Below are 14,961 nucleotides of genomic sequence, written 5' to 3'. Positions count from 1 at the left end.
ATCAGTCCAAAAGTGACTACACTGAGGATTCATTGCAGTCCTATATCCAAGAAATTCCATTACCCTCTCTTTCTGATACTTCTCATAGATTTTTGGATGCTTCTCTCACTGTTGAGGAACTATGGTTGGTGACCAGTTTGTTTCCTAACTGCGCGGATGGGATACCCATTGATGTCTATAAAATGTATGCTGATTATATTTTACCACACTTACTGAAGGTTTTTAATGAGGCAAAAACTTCTCAATGTCTCTATAGTCCTCATATTAAAGACTGGTATGGAGCTTCTCGCTTCTCCAATGTGACGTCAAAATATTAACCAAATGTTTTGTACTTTGGTTAAATAAGGTCATAACCTCTATCATTCATGCAGACCAATCTGGCTTTATGCTGCAAAAGCCTACAGCCATTAACCTACGCAGACTGTTTCTCAATTTACAGTCTCCGTCAGATAATATTGGAGATAGGGCACTGCTCTCTCTTGACGCCCACAAGGCATTTGATAGCATTGAGTGGTCCTATCTTTGGGCTATTATGGGGAAGTTTGGTTTCCAGGAGACCTTTATCTCTTGGGTGTAGCTCTTATACAGTGACCTGAGGGCAGTTATTAGGGAGGCTGGCAGGTTATCCCCCTGTTTTGATCTACACAGAGGAGCCAGGCAGGATTGCCCTCTATTCCCTCTCCTCTTTGCCCTAGCCATTGAGCCCATGGCGGCACTCATCTGAGCCAAGCCTAAAATATGTGGATTCAAATATGGTGAGCTTCATGAAAAATGCATGCTTTACGCGGATTATGCTATGCTATAGATATAGATCCTTTTTTGGCAGTCTAAAAACCAGAAAGTTAAACTAGAACAATTTCAGCAGCCTAAAGATGCAGATGCTTGGCCTTACCCAATCCCTGGCTGTATTATCTAGCCTCAGAACTGCAATACATTGCACAAGCTATGCACCGGACAGCAAAGGCAGAGGTGGGGGACTTGGACCCCTCGACCAGATTACTTCAACATACAGCAGTTCGGAGAGAAATAGCTAGTGGCTTGGAGGGCCTGGCATTTAGGAAGTCAAACAAGTTATACCCTACATATGTCCTCATCCAAAAAGTATGGAACAAGGCCAGACAGCTACAGCTGGTCACAGGACTCACATGGTTCAGTCCCATTTGGGCAAATGCCCACTACCCAGAACTAGCTATGTTGCAATATGGGGTAAATTGGATGAGATACGGTGTACAAAGCCAAGTGTGTCTTGCCTACAGTTACAGTGCATCCGGAAAGTATTCACATCACTTTACTTGTTCCACATTTTGTTATGTTACAGCCTTATTCCAAAATGGTTTAAATTCATTATTTTTCTCAAAATTCTACAAATAATACCCCATAATGACAACATTAAAAAAGTTTGTTTGAAATCTTTGATAATTTATTAAAAACAAAAAATGAAAAAATCCTATGTAAATAAGTATTCACAGCCTTTTCCATGACACTCAAAATTGAGCTCATCCTGTTTCCACTAATCATCCTTGAGATGTTTATACAACTTGATTGGAGTCCACCTGTAGTAAATTCAGTTGATTGGACATGATTTGGAAAGGCATACACCTGTTTATAAAAAGTCTGATACCGCATACACACGAGCGGGTTTTCCATCGGAAAAAACGTGGATGGTTTTTCAGATGGAATTCCGCTCAAGCTTGGCTTGCATACAAACGGTCACACAAAAGTTCTCGGAACTTTTGACTGCCAAGAACGCGATGAAGTACAACACTGCGACGAGCCGAGAAAATAAAGTTCAATGCTTCCGAGCATGCGTCAAATTGTTTCGGAGCAGGTGTAGGAATTTTGCGCGTCGGAATCTGTACAGATGATCAGAATTTTCAATCAGAACTTTTTCCAACTGAAAAACAGAGAACCTGCTCTCAATCTTTTGCTGGCTGGAATTCTGCCAGCAAAAGTCCGATGGAGCATACACATGGTCGGAATTTCTGACCAAAAGCTAACATGCAACTTTTGCTTGCAGAATTTCTGATCATGTGAATGGGACTCTTCCTACAGCAGGCCGCCCAGCCAAACTGAGCGATTAGAGTAGAAGAGCCTTAGGGAGGTGACCAAGAACCCGGTGGTCACTCTGACAGAGCTTCAGCATTTCTCTGTGGAGAGAGGAGAAGGCACATGACAGCCCACTTGGAGTTTGCCAAAAGGTATCTGAAGGACTCTCAGATCATGAGAAACAAAATTCTCTGGTCTGATGAAACAAAGATTTAACTCTTTGGCCTGAATTGCGAGCGTCATGTCTGGAGGAAACCAAGCATCGTTCATCACCTGGCCAATGCCATCCCTACAGTGAAGCATGGTGGTGGTAGCATCATGCTATGGGGCTGTTTTTCAGTGGCATGAACTGGGAGACTAGTCAGGATTGAGGGAAAGATGAATGCAGAAATGTACAGAGACTTCCTTGATGGAAACCTGATCCAGAGTGCTCTGGACCACAGACTGGGGTGAAAGTTAATCTTCCAACAAGACAATGACCCTAAGCACACAGCCAAGATAACAAAGGAGTGGATATGGGACAACTCTGTGACTGTCATTGCATGGCCCAGCCAGAGCCCAAAATTGAACCCGATTGAACATCTTTGGAGAGATCTGAAAATGGCTGTGCACTGATGCTCCCCATCCAACCTGCTGGGGCTTGAGAGGTTCTGCAAAGAAGAATGGGAGAAACTGCCCAAAAATAGGTGTGCCAAGCTTGTAGTATCATACACAAAAAGAATTTAGGCTGTAATTAGTGCCAAAGGTGCTTCACCAAAGTATTGAGCAAAGGCTGTGAATACTTATGTACATGTGATTTTGTCCTTTATTTTAAAATTAAAATAAACTTCTTTCATGTTGTCATTATGGGGTATTGTTTGTAGAATTTTGAGGAAAATTATGAGTTGTATCAATTTTGGAATAAGTCTGTAACATTTTGTTGCCAGCAATTTAGATATTAATGGCTGTGTGTTGAGTTATTTTGAGGGGACAGCAAATTTACACTGTTATACAAGCTGTACACTCAATACTTTACATTGTAGCAAAGTGTAATTTCTTCAGTGTTGTCACATGAAATGATATAATAAAATATTTACAAAAATTTGAGGAATTTACTCAGTTTTGTGAGATACTGTAAAAGGGGTTATTATCGCAATATTATTTCATGCTGTTATACAATTTCTATAGAGACTATCCCAACTAGGTGTCCTGCCGTTGGGAAAAAGATGAAGGTGCATTTGAAGAGGAGCAATGGGAAGAGACCCTCCTGGTAGTACAACAGTGTTCCCTGAATGTAGCGCTATGCCTATCACAAATTTATCTACTGTCAAAAGTCCATTATATGCCTGTAAAACTCTTTCGAATGGGTACAAGAGAAAATTGTGCTCTATGGATCATGGAGATCTAATTATTATTATTATTATTATTATTATTATACAGGATTTATATACACAACAATTTGCACATGGCTGTACAACATGGGGGCAGACAGTACAGTTACAATACAATTCAATACAGGAGGGATCAGAGGACCCTGCTTGTAGATCTTTCAATATAATTCACATTATGTGGCACTGTCCGAAATTGCAATGTATACTTGGTATTTTGGATGATTTACTTGTAGAAGACTCAGTTAGACCAGCCATAACTGGAGCCTTCTTTCAGGCTTGCCTATTAATTTTATTAAACTGGACAGCCGCTAGGATGGGTGATACTTTAAGGCTTGAAAGGTATATTTTTCAACACAGTGGGTGCTTTGGAAAATTCGAGGTTTGGCTCCAATTGACCTTGTCCTGAACCACTTACAGATTCATTCATCCCTTTTGGAGAATCTATGTCAGAGCATTTGACCCATAGTTCCTCTATTTTTTTATGTAGGTCAGATGCTAAGAGAGATATACCATAAGTAAAATAAAAAAGTGAACACAACGAAAGCAGTATTGAACCCAAAAGCAAAAATGTATTGTAGCTAACCAATTCTTAGATGTGATGGCTGCACTATTTTTCTTTTTTTAGATTTTCTTTCCTATTTTCATTTGGTGATTCAGCCAATAAACCTATTGTTTTTCAACAGACAAGCTCTTCTGCAAATGTTTTAGTTAAAAGTGTTGAGACAAACCATTTAACACTGACAGCAGTACTTACAATGATTGACTTTTGCTGATTCATGTAAAAACCTTTATCCCAAAAGAAATAAAACTGTTGCTGTAACTGCTTGTATAGCTAAGTTCGGCTTCAGTTTGTTTGTGTATTTAAATCTGCTTGTACATCTAACACTCCCCTCCCCCAAACTAAAAATGCTTCTGTCCAAAGGTTCCCCCTGTGGTCCTTTATCCAGAGTGGGGGCACTCCAATACAGGAGGTATGTTACTGGCCAGATCATCAGGTGAAAACAGAGGAAAAAAGAGCCTAAAAAAAGAAAACTAATACTAATACAGCCTTCACATGTAATGATTGGTAAGCTGCAATATATTACATTTTTGGTTTTTGGTTTATATTCACTTTAACAGTGGTAGCATATATTTTTATAAAACTTACCAATAGTTATATTTGTAAAGATAATCCAATTATTATCTTGAGCAATTAGTAATACTGCATAAATGATTGCCTTTCTTTACTGCACTAATAACAAGTATACAAATCACCATGGAATAAACTCAGAGATTAGTTGCAATGTAGTAAATTCATAGTACTTTTTTCCTTTTTGGAGCAAATTGGCATTTATAAACAATACAAAAATCAAGTTTCTAGATGTTTGGACATTCTTCTTGGTAATTAGCTTTTCCATCAAAAATGTAAACATTATAAATTTTAGGGGCGCATTTCAAAGAGTGACAGCATTTGTTTGTTTTCCTGTCCCTTAGCTATCAACCATTATAGAAATGCTGGAAGGAGCTTTCTATGGATTAGATCTACTGAAACTGCATAGTGTGACTACAAAAATGATTGGCCGTATTGAGAAACTTGAAGAGGTAAGCTTTTAGAGTACATTTTTTGCTTTCTAAAGTATAGAATAAATTATCTATTATATAATTTGATTTGTGTACATTAAATTATATAAGAAAATATTCCAATATGTTTTTTTATATACAAAAGGATGTGAGTGGATCTCCAATGTATGTTTATATTATCTAAGAGACAGCAGTTCATTACAGGAGAACTAGATGGATTAGATTTATATGTTGCTATTGTGGAAATTATGGTTTTGGAAAGTGTATTCAATTTTAGTTATATTACATGTTACATAATAAGAGCTACAACGTTGTTAGGGTTAAGCAATAATGTATTACGACAAACTGTAAAAGCAGCTTTCAAGTGCACAAATCATCTGTAGTAACCAGCTGGACAGGGATTGAGAGGTTCGAGACTCCCAGCTGTTCAGACAGGAAAACCAAGTTCAGGTATACAGTGAGGAAACCAGATGCAGAGGCTACAGATGTATGCTAGGGGTGGATAGTCAGAGGTCAGTTTTGGAACTAAACAGTCTTTTCGGTTTATAGTAACCTCCTTTACACATAGGCAAAGATACAGCCACAGAGAGTAAAAGGTAAGGCAGAGTCAGAGGAAGGTACAATAAAAATGATATAGACAAGGACAGGATCAGAGCCAGGAAGTTGCAGGCCATACAGCTTCTGACTCAACCTATTTTCAGTGAAGTTATTGCGTCATGCCAGAGGCTGAAGGGACAAGTGTAAACCATAATTGTTAGTAAATTACTTCAATTCTATAAGATACGTTTCCTATATATGTGGAGAGACATGGTCAAACAAATGTGCACTTACTGATCCTTATCAGGATTTGATTCTACTTGGATTACCTGATCAGAACTGTAGTACAATATTAGTCTTTGAACAACTAGCTATATTCACTAACTATATTTCTGCAGGTTATTTCTAAAAATATCACAAAAAAGCAAGAAAAAATGAAAGACACTGAGGACAAAATTCGGACTGAAGCAAGCAAGAAAAATGAATATAATAGTACAAAAACTAGAGATGAAGAGCTCGACAACATTGGAAAAATTCTTCAAAGAGATGCAGCTGCAGCCTACACTGATGCACATGTAAGTCTATACCTTCACATGCTCTTCGCCATTTAGTGCTACATTATGCAGATAAATGTCAGCAATGGCTCTCAGTGGTCCTCCCATATCCAAAACAACATTTTTTTAACTAAAGCTCCATACACACTATCAGATTTTCTGCTGATTTTTTCCTTCAGATTTACCAAAACCATATAATATGAGGTCAAACCTTTCAGTTTGTATGCAATCAGGCAGGCCCTTGCACTACATGGTTTTGGTAAATCTGAAGACAAAAATCAGCAGAAAATCTGATAGTGTGTATAGGGCTTTAAACACATTAAAGTAAAATGTGGCAGTTAAACTCTGTCTTAGTAAATTCTTCATTTTATATCTAAAGCTGGCCATAGATGTGTAATTTTTTTTAGTTCAACCAGCAGGTTAAATAAAAAAACCTGACCTGATTCCCCCATTCACACATTTGAGGTGGAGAAGAGAATCACCCCCCCCCCCCCTGAATCTTTGTATTCTGACTGAGGGGAGGTCCCCCCACCATCAGAATCCACATATCAGTGCTGCAGTCTATACCCTATAACTGTTGATTTACCTGAAATTTTCCAAAAGGGCGGTTAAATAGAAAACGAACAGTAGATTGACTTCTGTTCAACCACAGAGGTCATACATGGATGGAAATTTGACTGTTCCCTGCTGAAACAGCTGAATTTTAATCCATGAATGGCCAGCTTAAGAGGGAGGGAGGCTTCATGACTGCATGAAGTCTAAAGCTGAACACAATAATGATTTTGGTAAGGCTAGTATAGCACAGCGAAATAGAGCTACTCTAGTACAGCTCCTTCGCGTGCCATAAGCACAGTACTTTTTAAAGAGGAAATGAACACTAGAAGCTGTGCCCAAAAAAATGATGGCCAAAGGAAAAGGGATAGTTTTCATTATTGCCTGGTCTCCCTCTAGGAGGCGATCCTTTGCCAATACTGGCTTTCTATGACTTGTTCTGCACTGCATCTCTGTGTGGAGGTGGCCATTTTGGAAGCAGCAGGGATGTGCTTCCTTGAGCCTCCAGCAAAGAAAACAGTCAACAGCGCAGTAGTAGGAAACTCCTGAAATCTAATCAGCACTTGACCATCTTTAGAAAGTAGTTTGATAAGCACTATTTAAGACAAATAAATATGTATTTACCATAAATAAAAACAAACACTGAAATGTTGAGATGTACCTGAGGGTCTTACTAATATTATATGACAGTCCTCCTAAGTTGGCCATAGATGGGTAGAATTTCAAAAAAAAAATCTTAGGAAAAGAATGTTCTAAGAATGTAAATTTTTCGAATTATTTGCGAAACTATTGGTGAAACTGATGTTCATTTTCAACTGCAGTGACAAGAAAATTATAAGAAGCCGGATGAAAAAAAATTCTAAAACAAAAAATGTATGTGGTTTTCATTTGGTAAAGTCCATTCATTCCAAAATCAAATGTTAAAAGCAAACAAAATCCTTCGAACAACATTCGCATGTTCTGAATTTCCTAAGACTTTTTCTTTAAAATTCTATCCATCTATGGCCAGCTTTACAAATTAAATTTCTTTTATTGATCACTTATTGATCACTACACGAAAAAACAACCAAATAATGCAGCAATATGAAATATGCCAGGGATTACTGCATGTAATGGGAGTTAATGTCAAGATGTTAAATTCTCATACCTTAAGAACTATGTTGTTGATTTACTAAAGGCAAATCCACTTTTCACTACAAGTGCACTGCAAGTGTACTTGGGAGTGCAGTCACTGTAGATCTAAGGGGAAGATCTGAAATGAGGGGAAGCTCTGCTGATTTTATCATCCAATCATGTACAAGCAAAAATGCTGTTTTTTATTTTCCTTGCATGTCCCCGTCAGATCTACAGCGACTGCACTTCCAGTGCACTTGTAGTGCAAAGTGGATTTGCCTTTAGTAAATTAACCCCCCCCCCCCCCCCCCCCATACCTTAAAGACACTATAGCAGGGATATGCAATTAGCGGACCTCCAGCTGTTGCAGAACTACAACTCTAATGAGGCATAGCAAGGCTCCGACAGCCACAAGCATGACACCCAGAGTCAGAGGCATGATGGGACTTGCAGTTTTGCAACAGCTGGAGGTCCGCTAATTGCCTATCCCTGCACTATAGCATTGATGGGCCATTACTTCTTTTTAGTCTAACTTTTCTACATCCACACACAAGCAAGAAGTAAATTCCATGTGATCAAATGGTGGCTACACTCATGAAATATTTCTTTCTTTGACCTAATGAATTAAAAATATTTGTAGATAACAAAGCTAATTTTTGCATTTTGTTTTTAGTTTATTAACTCATGTTTGCTGTGGCATTGAAAATTTGATAAGCTTGACAAACATGTAATGGTAAATGGAATAGATATTCTATATTAGCGGCCAGAAAATATATGCAGTGTAGATAATACAAGAAAAATAATGATGAAATGCATCTTAATTTTGTAATTAATTTTCCTTAAGCTTGTATTATTGCTTTCAAAAGCTATGTGGAATAAATCAAGTACACACCTATTAACTTGTACTATAATGTGGTATTATTGTTAAAATATAAAGTAGTTTATGCATATATTATGGCTGCACTGTACAGGGTAAAAAGACACATGTCTACAGAATAGAACTGGCAATAAAAATGTGGAGTGGGATTATGGAATTCTAGGGTTTACTGAAATGGAGGGGGTCATAAAAATTAAAGTTCTGCATCTGAGGTGAGGTTATCAAGGGGAATCAGTGTGGTGCTATAGCCAAAAAGTGTGAAAACATTTAAATTCAATTAATTTACAAATAAACAAAAGTGTTGTTCAAATCAAATTTAAATAAGTGTTACACCATATTGTAGTATTACACCACAATGTAATAAAACAAAATAGTCTTCTAAAGTATACATAAGTTAATTAATACACTATACATAAAACGCACATATCACGAGTGCAATTCATAAAAGTGCTAGAATTTAACACCACAGTCCCATTACTGCAAGCAAGTTCACATAGAATGCCACTCCACCAAGATTCTGCTATGAACACTTCCTTATTAGGATTGTGCCCCAGCTTATCCATGTGTTCAGCCTTTCAGTGTATAAACATAGTAGAACTTTATCCACAATGTCCAGTGCTATGCTCAGCCATAGTGCTCCACCCAAAGTGCAGATTTGCAGCTCACCCTATTGCCAGACCTATATTTGCATACAGGTCTGATAGCGCTTTAAATCACTGCACCAGGCACCAGTGTCCTCAGTAGAACAAGTAGAAAAAAATATCAAAAGACACTGGGAAATCCTGAAGACAGACCATCAATTGGGACAGATTTTACCGGATGTATTGAAATTTACATACATAATTAATTATCTTTCATATGATTGGTGGACTGGTGCATTTTAAAAACTGACTGAGGACGCTGGTGCCTGGTGCAGTAATTTAAATCGCTATCAAACCTGTATGCAAATATAGGTCTGACAATAAGGTGAGGGGCTAATCTACACTTTGGGTGGAACACTTAAGCTGAGCACAGCACTGGATGGTGTGGATATTGTTCTACTATGTCTATATACTGAAAGTCTGAACACATGGATAAACTAGTACACTGATCTTAATAAAGAAGTGTGCATAGAATAATTGTGGGGAAGTAGCATTTTATGTGAACTTGCTTGCAGCATTGGGACTGTGGTGTTAAATTCTAGCACTTATATGAATTGCACTAGAGGAGGCTCTTCATGAATCTACAAGCCTTTCATGACTATATTTGCTCAAGGGTGATCATTGGCATAGATTTGACCAAGGCTTTCAATTTGATGGAGTTGGGTTACTTGTGGCAATGTCTGAGGGTTTTCTGGTTTGATCCACGTTTTATCAAATGGGTGCAGCTACTATATCAGGCCCCAGTGGCCAGGGTGTCTGTGAATGGCTGGGTCTCTGACTTGTTTCCCCTTCATTGGGGAACATGCCACATAGTTTAGACCGGTCACATGCTATCCACTTATTGGGTGTTCTGAGATTGCAACTAGGACTTGTTACTATACTTACCTTGGGTTTATGTGCTTTAGTCAGCCTACCACTAATGCCTCCAATATTACCCTCTGGACTATGTTCCACACTGACAATGTCTACCTCTGGACCTTCCCCCCATCGCCTAGTTTAAAAGCCCCTCTAACGTTTTGGCCATCTTTATTCCCAGCAGATCTGCACCCTCTTCATTTAGGTTCAGTCCGTCCCTTCTGTAGTACTGGTGACGTGTCTTTTTGTAATTTAATGGTTATGTAATCTGTCTGACAAAGTGAAACATGATAAAAGAGCTCAAAAAGCAACACATCATGCCGCGATCTCAAGAAATTACTCTGTCTGACTTAATTAATTAGTTTTTGTCATTTAATGGTTATGTAATGTATATTTATTTTATTTCTTTACTTTTTTGTTGCTGTCTTTGTAAGGTGACCTTGGGTGGTCTAAAAGGCACCTATAAATAAAATGTATTATTTAAATTAAATAGAGCTGTCTGACAAAGTGAAGCACACTAAAAGATCTCATAAGCAACACATAATGCCGCTATCTAAAAAAATTCAAAAACAGATGAGAACAGTCTGGAAAGGGTTACAAAGACATTTATAAAGCTTTGGGACTCTAGCAAACCACAGTGAAAGTCATTATTCACAAATGGTGTAAACTTGGAAAAGTGGTGAACTTCCCAAGGAGTGGTTGACCTACCCCAAGAGCAACAATGACAACTCATCCAGGAGGTCATAAAAGAACCCAGAACAACATCTAAAGAACTGCAGGCCTCACTTTACTCAGTTAAGGTCAGTGTCCATGATTCAACCATAAGAAAGAGACTGGGCAAAAAAGACGGAGCTCCCAGGCGAAAGCCACTGCTGACCAAAAAGAACACAAAGGTTCGTCTCAAATTTGCCAAACAACATCTTGATTATCCCCAAGAATTTTTAGCAAATATTCTGTGGACTGATGAGAGGAAAAGTTGTGTGTACCGTTACATCTGGTGTAAAACAAACACAGCATTTCATAAAAAGAACATCATACCAACTGTCAAACATAGTGGTGGTAGTATGATGGTCTGAGGCTGCTTTACAGCTTCAGGACCTGGACAACTTGCCATAATTGATGTAACCATGAAATCTGCGCTCTACCAGAAGGGGGGCACAACCAGTTATTAGGTTTAGGGGCAATGACTTTTTCACATAGGGCTAGGCAGGTTTGGACAGCTTTTTTTCCCTTAATAAATTAAATCATCATTTAAAAACTGCTTTTTGTATTTACTCAGGTTATCTTTGTATAATACATTTTTTTTTGGATGATCTAAATCATTTAATGTGACAAATATGCAAAAAATAAATAAAAAAATCTGGAAGGGGCAAATACTTTTTCACAGCACTGTAGATCACTAAGGAGTAGATTCTAGACAACTAAGGGAGCTGAATTGAAAAAAAAGGCAATGACATAATTGGACCATAAAATATTGCCTATACACTTCAAGAGCAAAAGCAAGCAATTTTCGAAAGCAGAATATAGTCAAGTTTACTAAAAGATTTGCGTAAAGGAACTGACAAAATAAAAAAATTGTTAAGGATGCATGTTAAACTCTCTATAATATTAGTCCAATAACCTGGGAGTAGGTCACCATCGTGATGAGTTTTTACTATATTGAAGGGCTAATCTTGGCCAAAATGTTGAGCATTTTTAGATTTCTGATGATAGAATAAATGCTATAATCCTGGAATTGCTTACAGCAACTGAAAATAATTTTTTAGCAGGGATGCTCAACTGGTGGCCCTTGGGCCACATGTGGCCTGCAGATCCCTCTAATGTAGCCTGCGACTTCATGCTCTGGAAACCGGGTCAGCAAGCCCAGATTGCAGGTTGCCAACCCAGCATTCCAGAGCATCAGAGTGGATGGAGCCAGCAAGCAGCTGCAGAGGAAGCAGCTGCTGCATAAGCCAGCTTCTGTCCCAGGTGAAGTATATTTGGTATCACTCTGCTTGGGGCAGGAAACTTTATAACAGCCTAGCGATTTCAGCAGAAGCTGAAAGACAAAAAGGTCAGTTTTTTTAAACATCACATAGTTTTGCAGTGGGCATATGAGCACAAACAAAAAAAAAGGTTATTAGGCTGCTTTCACATTGATCCGCAGATGCAGCGTAGTGCACCTGAGGCTTTTTCACAGGTTAGCTGCACTGAGCCATATGCCGCGTACACACGATCGGACTTTCTGACAACAAAACCGTGGATTTTTGTCCGAAGGATGTTGGCTCAAATTTGTCTTGCATGCACAAGGTCACACAAATGTTGGGCCAAAATTCCAAACGTGAGAACGCGGTGACATCCCACATGTACAACAGGACTATAAAAAGGAAGTTCAATAGCCAGTGCGCCACCCTTTGGGCTCCTTCTGCTAATCTTGTGTTTATCTCGTGCTAGTAGAAGTTTGGTGAGAGACGATTCATGCTTTTCAGCCTCGTGCTTTTCAGTTTCTTTCTGCTTTTCAGTTTGTGCTTGCGGGTTCGTATCTGTTCTTCAGTGCGTGTTGTCAGTTCGATCCTGTCTTTCAATGCATTCTATTTTATAGTTCGCTTCTGTTTTTTAGTGCGTTCTTGTCCACTCGTTTCTGATTTTCAGCTCGCTCTTCTTGGGTCCTTTCTGATTTTCAGTGTGTTCTGTTAGTTCGTTCTGACCAGCCGACCGTTTTCTAGCCATGTTGCGTTCTCATCGGAGAGCTTGTGCGGTTGTTGAGCTTGGTGTTGGAGTTCTTGCTTTGCCCCAATTCCAGTCCATAAACAGGGCAAGGAGGAGTTCATGGACCAAGAATTGGTTGCTCCAGCATGACCAGTTCTCTTGTATGCCTTTGCTGCAGGAGATCCAGGAGTATAATCCTGACTATTTTCAGGAATTAGCTCTGGATGACGGACCTTGTTTTTCACCATCTGTTGGCTTTGCTTACCCCCTATATTACCAAGCAGGACACTTGCATGCGGCAAGCCATCACTCCTGAGCAGAGTCTTGTCGTCATCAAGCAGGACACCTGCGTGTGGCAAGCCATCACTCCCGAGCAGAGTCTTGTCGCCATCTTGCGGTACTTGGCAACGGGGAGAAGTCTCCAGGATATTAAATTCATGACTGGGATCTCCCCCAGGCTTTGGAAATCATTATTCCAGAGACCTGTTCTGCCATAATTCAGGTCCTGCAGAAGGACTATATTAAGGTAAGTTTTATCCTTTAACAGCACATTCTATGTATTAAATGTTTGCTAATGTATTGTATTTATTTCATCATTCCATAATTACCATGATTGTAATATGCCGTGGATGTCCTCTTTGTCCTCATGCATGCTGTAAGCTTTTAATGCTCCTTTTTTGTTCTTCATGCATATTTGCCTTCACTAACCTCCCCAGCATGCTATCATGGGCCCATACACACCTAGCCTAGTCTTTTGTATTTTGTCTGCTCCATTGTAGTGCTTACCCTAAACACCCCCTAAAATGTGTCCAAATGTTATTTTTGTCCTTAAATTCAGGCAGAGTGTAAGAGGCTTTTTTGGGGGCCAAAACTAATTTTGAACCCTCCCTCCCCCCCAACCACTAAGTCAACCGATAACAATACTCTATCTGCTGACTTTCCAAACGCATACACATTATACCTACCTCCTTTGTGATCATATTAATGGATGAATTCACCAAAGCATGTAGTGCAAGGGCCTGCCTGAATACTTTCAAATGGTACTGTTTAAAGTTTTATTCTCCTATTATCTTGATAGGAATGTAAAAATGTGCTTCAATTTGTACAGTATGTATTCATATTTTTGGATTATGAAGCTTCTTACCTGTCCAGCGGGCTGCCAATAGTGTAAGTAAGGAGGGGCCTGCCAAAGTAATACACATTATTTATGCATTCATCTCTCAATGAAGTGGAGAGGGTTACCTGTCCAAAGCATCTAACCCCCCACCATAAAAAATGTACAATGGCTCATCAGAGGGCATGAGGAATCTGATAAGTGTACCTTATATTTTATCTATAAATACTCATTTCAATAAATGTTATACTTAAGTTGACCAAGAATGTCTGTGTCTAATCTGCTTGCAATGTTATTTTTTTTCTTGTTTGACTCCACAGTTGCCTTTCAACCCACAGGAATGGCAGTCTGTGGCCTCCCAATTTGCCCAGTAGTGGGACTTTCCCAACTGCGGTGGGGCAATAGATGGGAAACACGTCTACATCATCCCACCCCTCAACTCTGGGTCGTACTATTATAACAATATGGGGTATAGTAGTATCTTGTTGTTGGCGGTGGTGTCGATGACTTATGAGTTCCTCTATGTGGACGTGGGGAAGAATGGCCTGATATCTGATGGTGGAGTCCTCACCCAGATGGAGTTCTACAGACAGCTCCAGAATGTCAGCTTGGGCTTGCCACCTCCAGAAGACAACGTGGCGGGCCTCCCATTCGTGTTTGTAGCAGATGAAGCGTTTGCACTGGAGGACCATCTTATGTGACCATTCCCTATGAGGACCCTCACCCCGGACCAGAGGGTTTTTAATTATCGGCTGGCCAGAACCAGAAGAGTGGTTGAAAATGCCTTTGGCATAATGGTCAGCCGGTTCTGCCTATTCCTTACTACAATAAATATGGCAGAATATAAACTAAACCACATTATTCTTTGCTGCTGCATTTTGCACAATTGTTTAAGAAAAAATGCAGCCAGCTATCTGGCCTCAGTTGAGACTGAGGCCGGCTCACTGGACCAAAACATGATGCCACTTGAACCTGGCCATCCTGGCTTGCCTCCCCCAAAGCGCCCGCAAAGCTATCTGAAGTACTTTGCAGGTAGGGGGCAATTGATATGCCA

General features: G+C 39.4%; 1 protein-coding gene across 1 annotated transcript in view; it reads left to right on the top strand.

The window, feature by feature from the left end:
* The window catches only part of OLFML2B (olfactomedin like 2B), a 372,183-nt gene that overhangs the window by 190,210 nt on the left and 167,012 nt on the right, over window positions 1-14,961 (top strand). Inside the window, exons 3-4 of the mRNA XM_077452619.1 lie at window positions 4,890-4,997; window positions 5,912-6,088. Of these exons, the coding sequence (XP_077308745.1) occupies window positions 4,890-4,997; window positions 5,912-6,088 (285 nt within the window). The remainder of the gene's footprint in view (window positions 1-4,889; window positions 4,998-5,911; window positions 6,089-14,961) is intronic.

This window comes from Lithobates pipiens, unplaced genomic scaffold (assembly GCF_037356315.1).
Source record: "Lithobates pipiens isolate NorthernLeopardFrog02 unplaced genomic scaffold, aLitPip1_a1.2 Scaffold_23, whole genome shotgun sequence".
NCBI classification, from domain to species: Eukaryota; Metazoa; Chordata; class Amphibia; order Anura; family Ranidae; genus Lithobates; species Lithobates pipiens.
The sequence above is the reverse complement of the archived record's forward strand: the minus strand, read 5'-3'. Positions and strand labels throughout refer to the sequence as shown.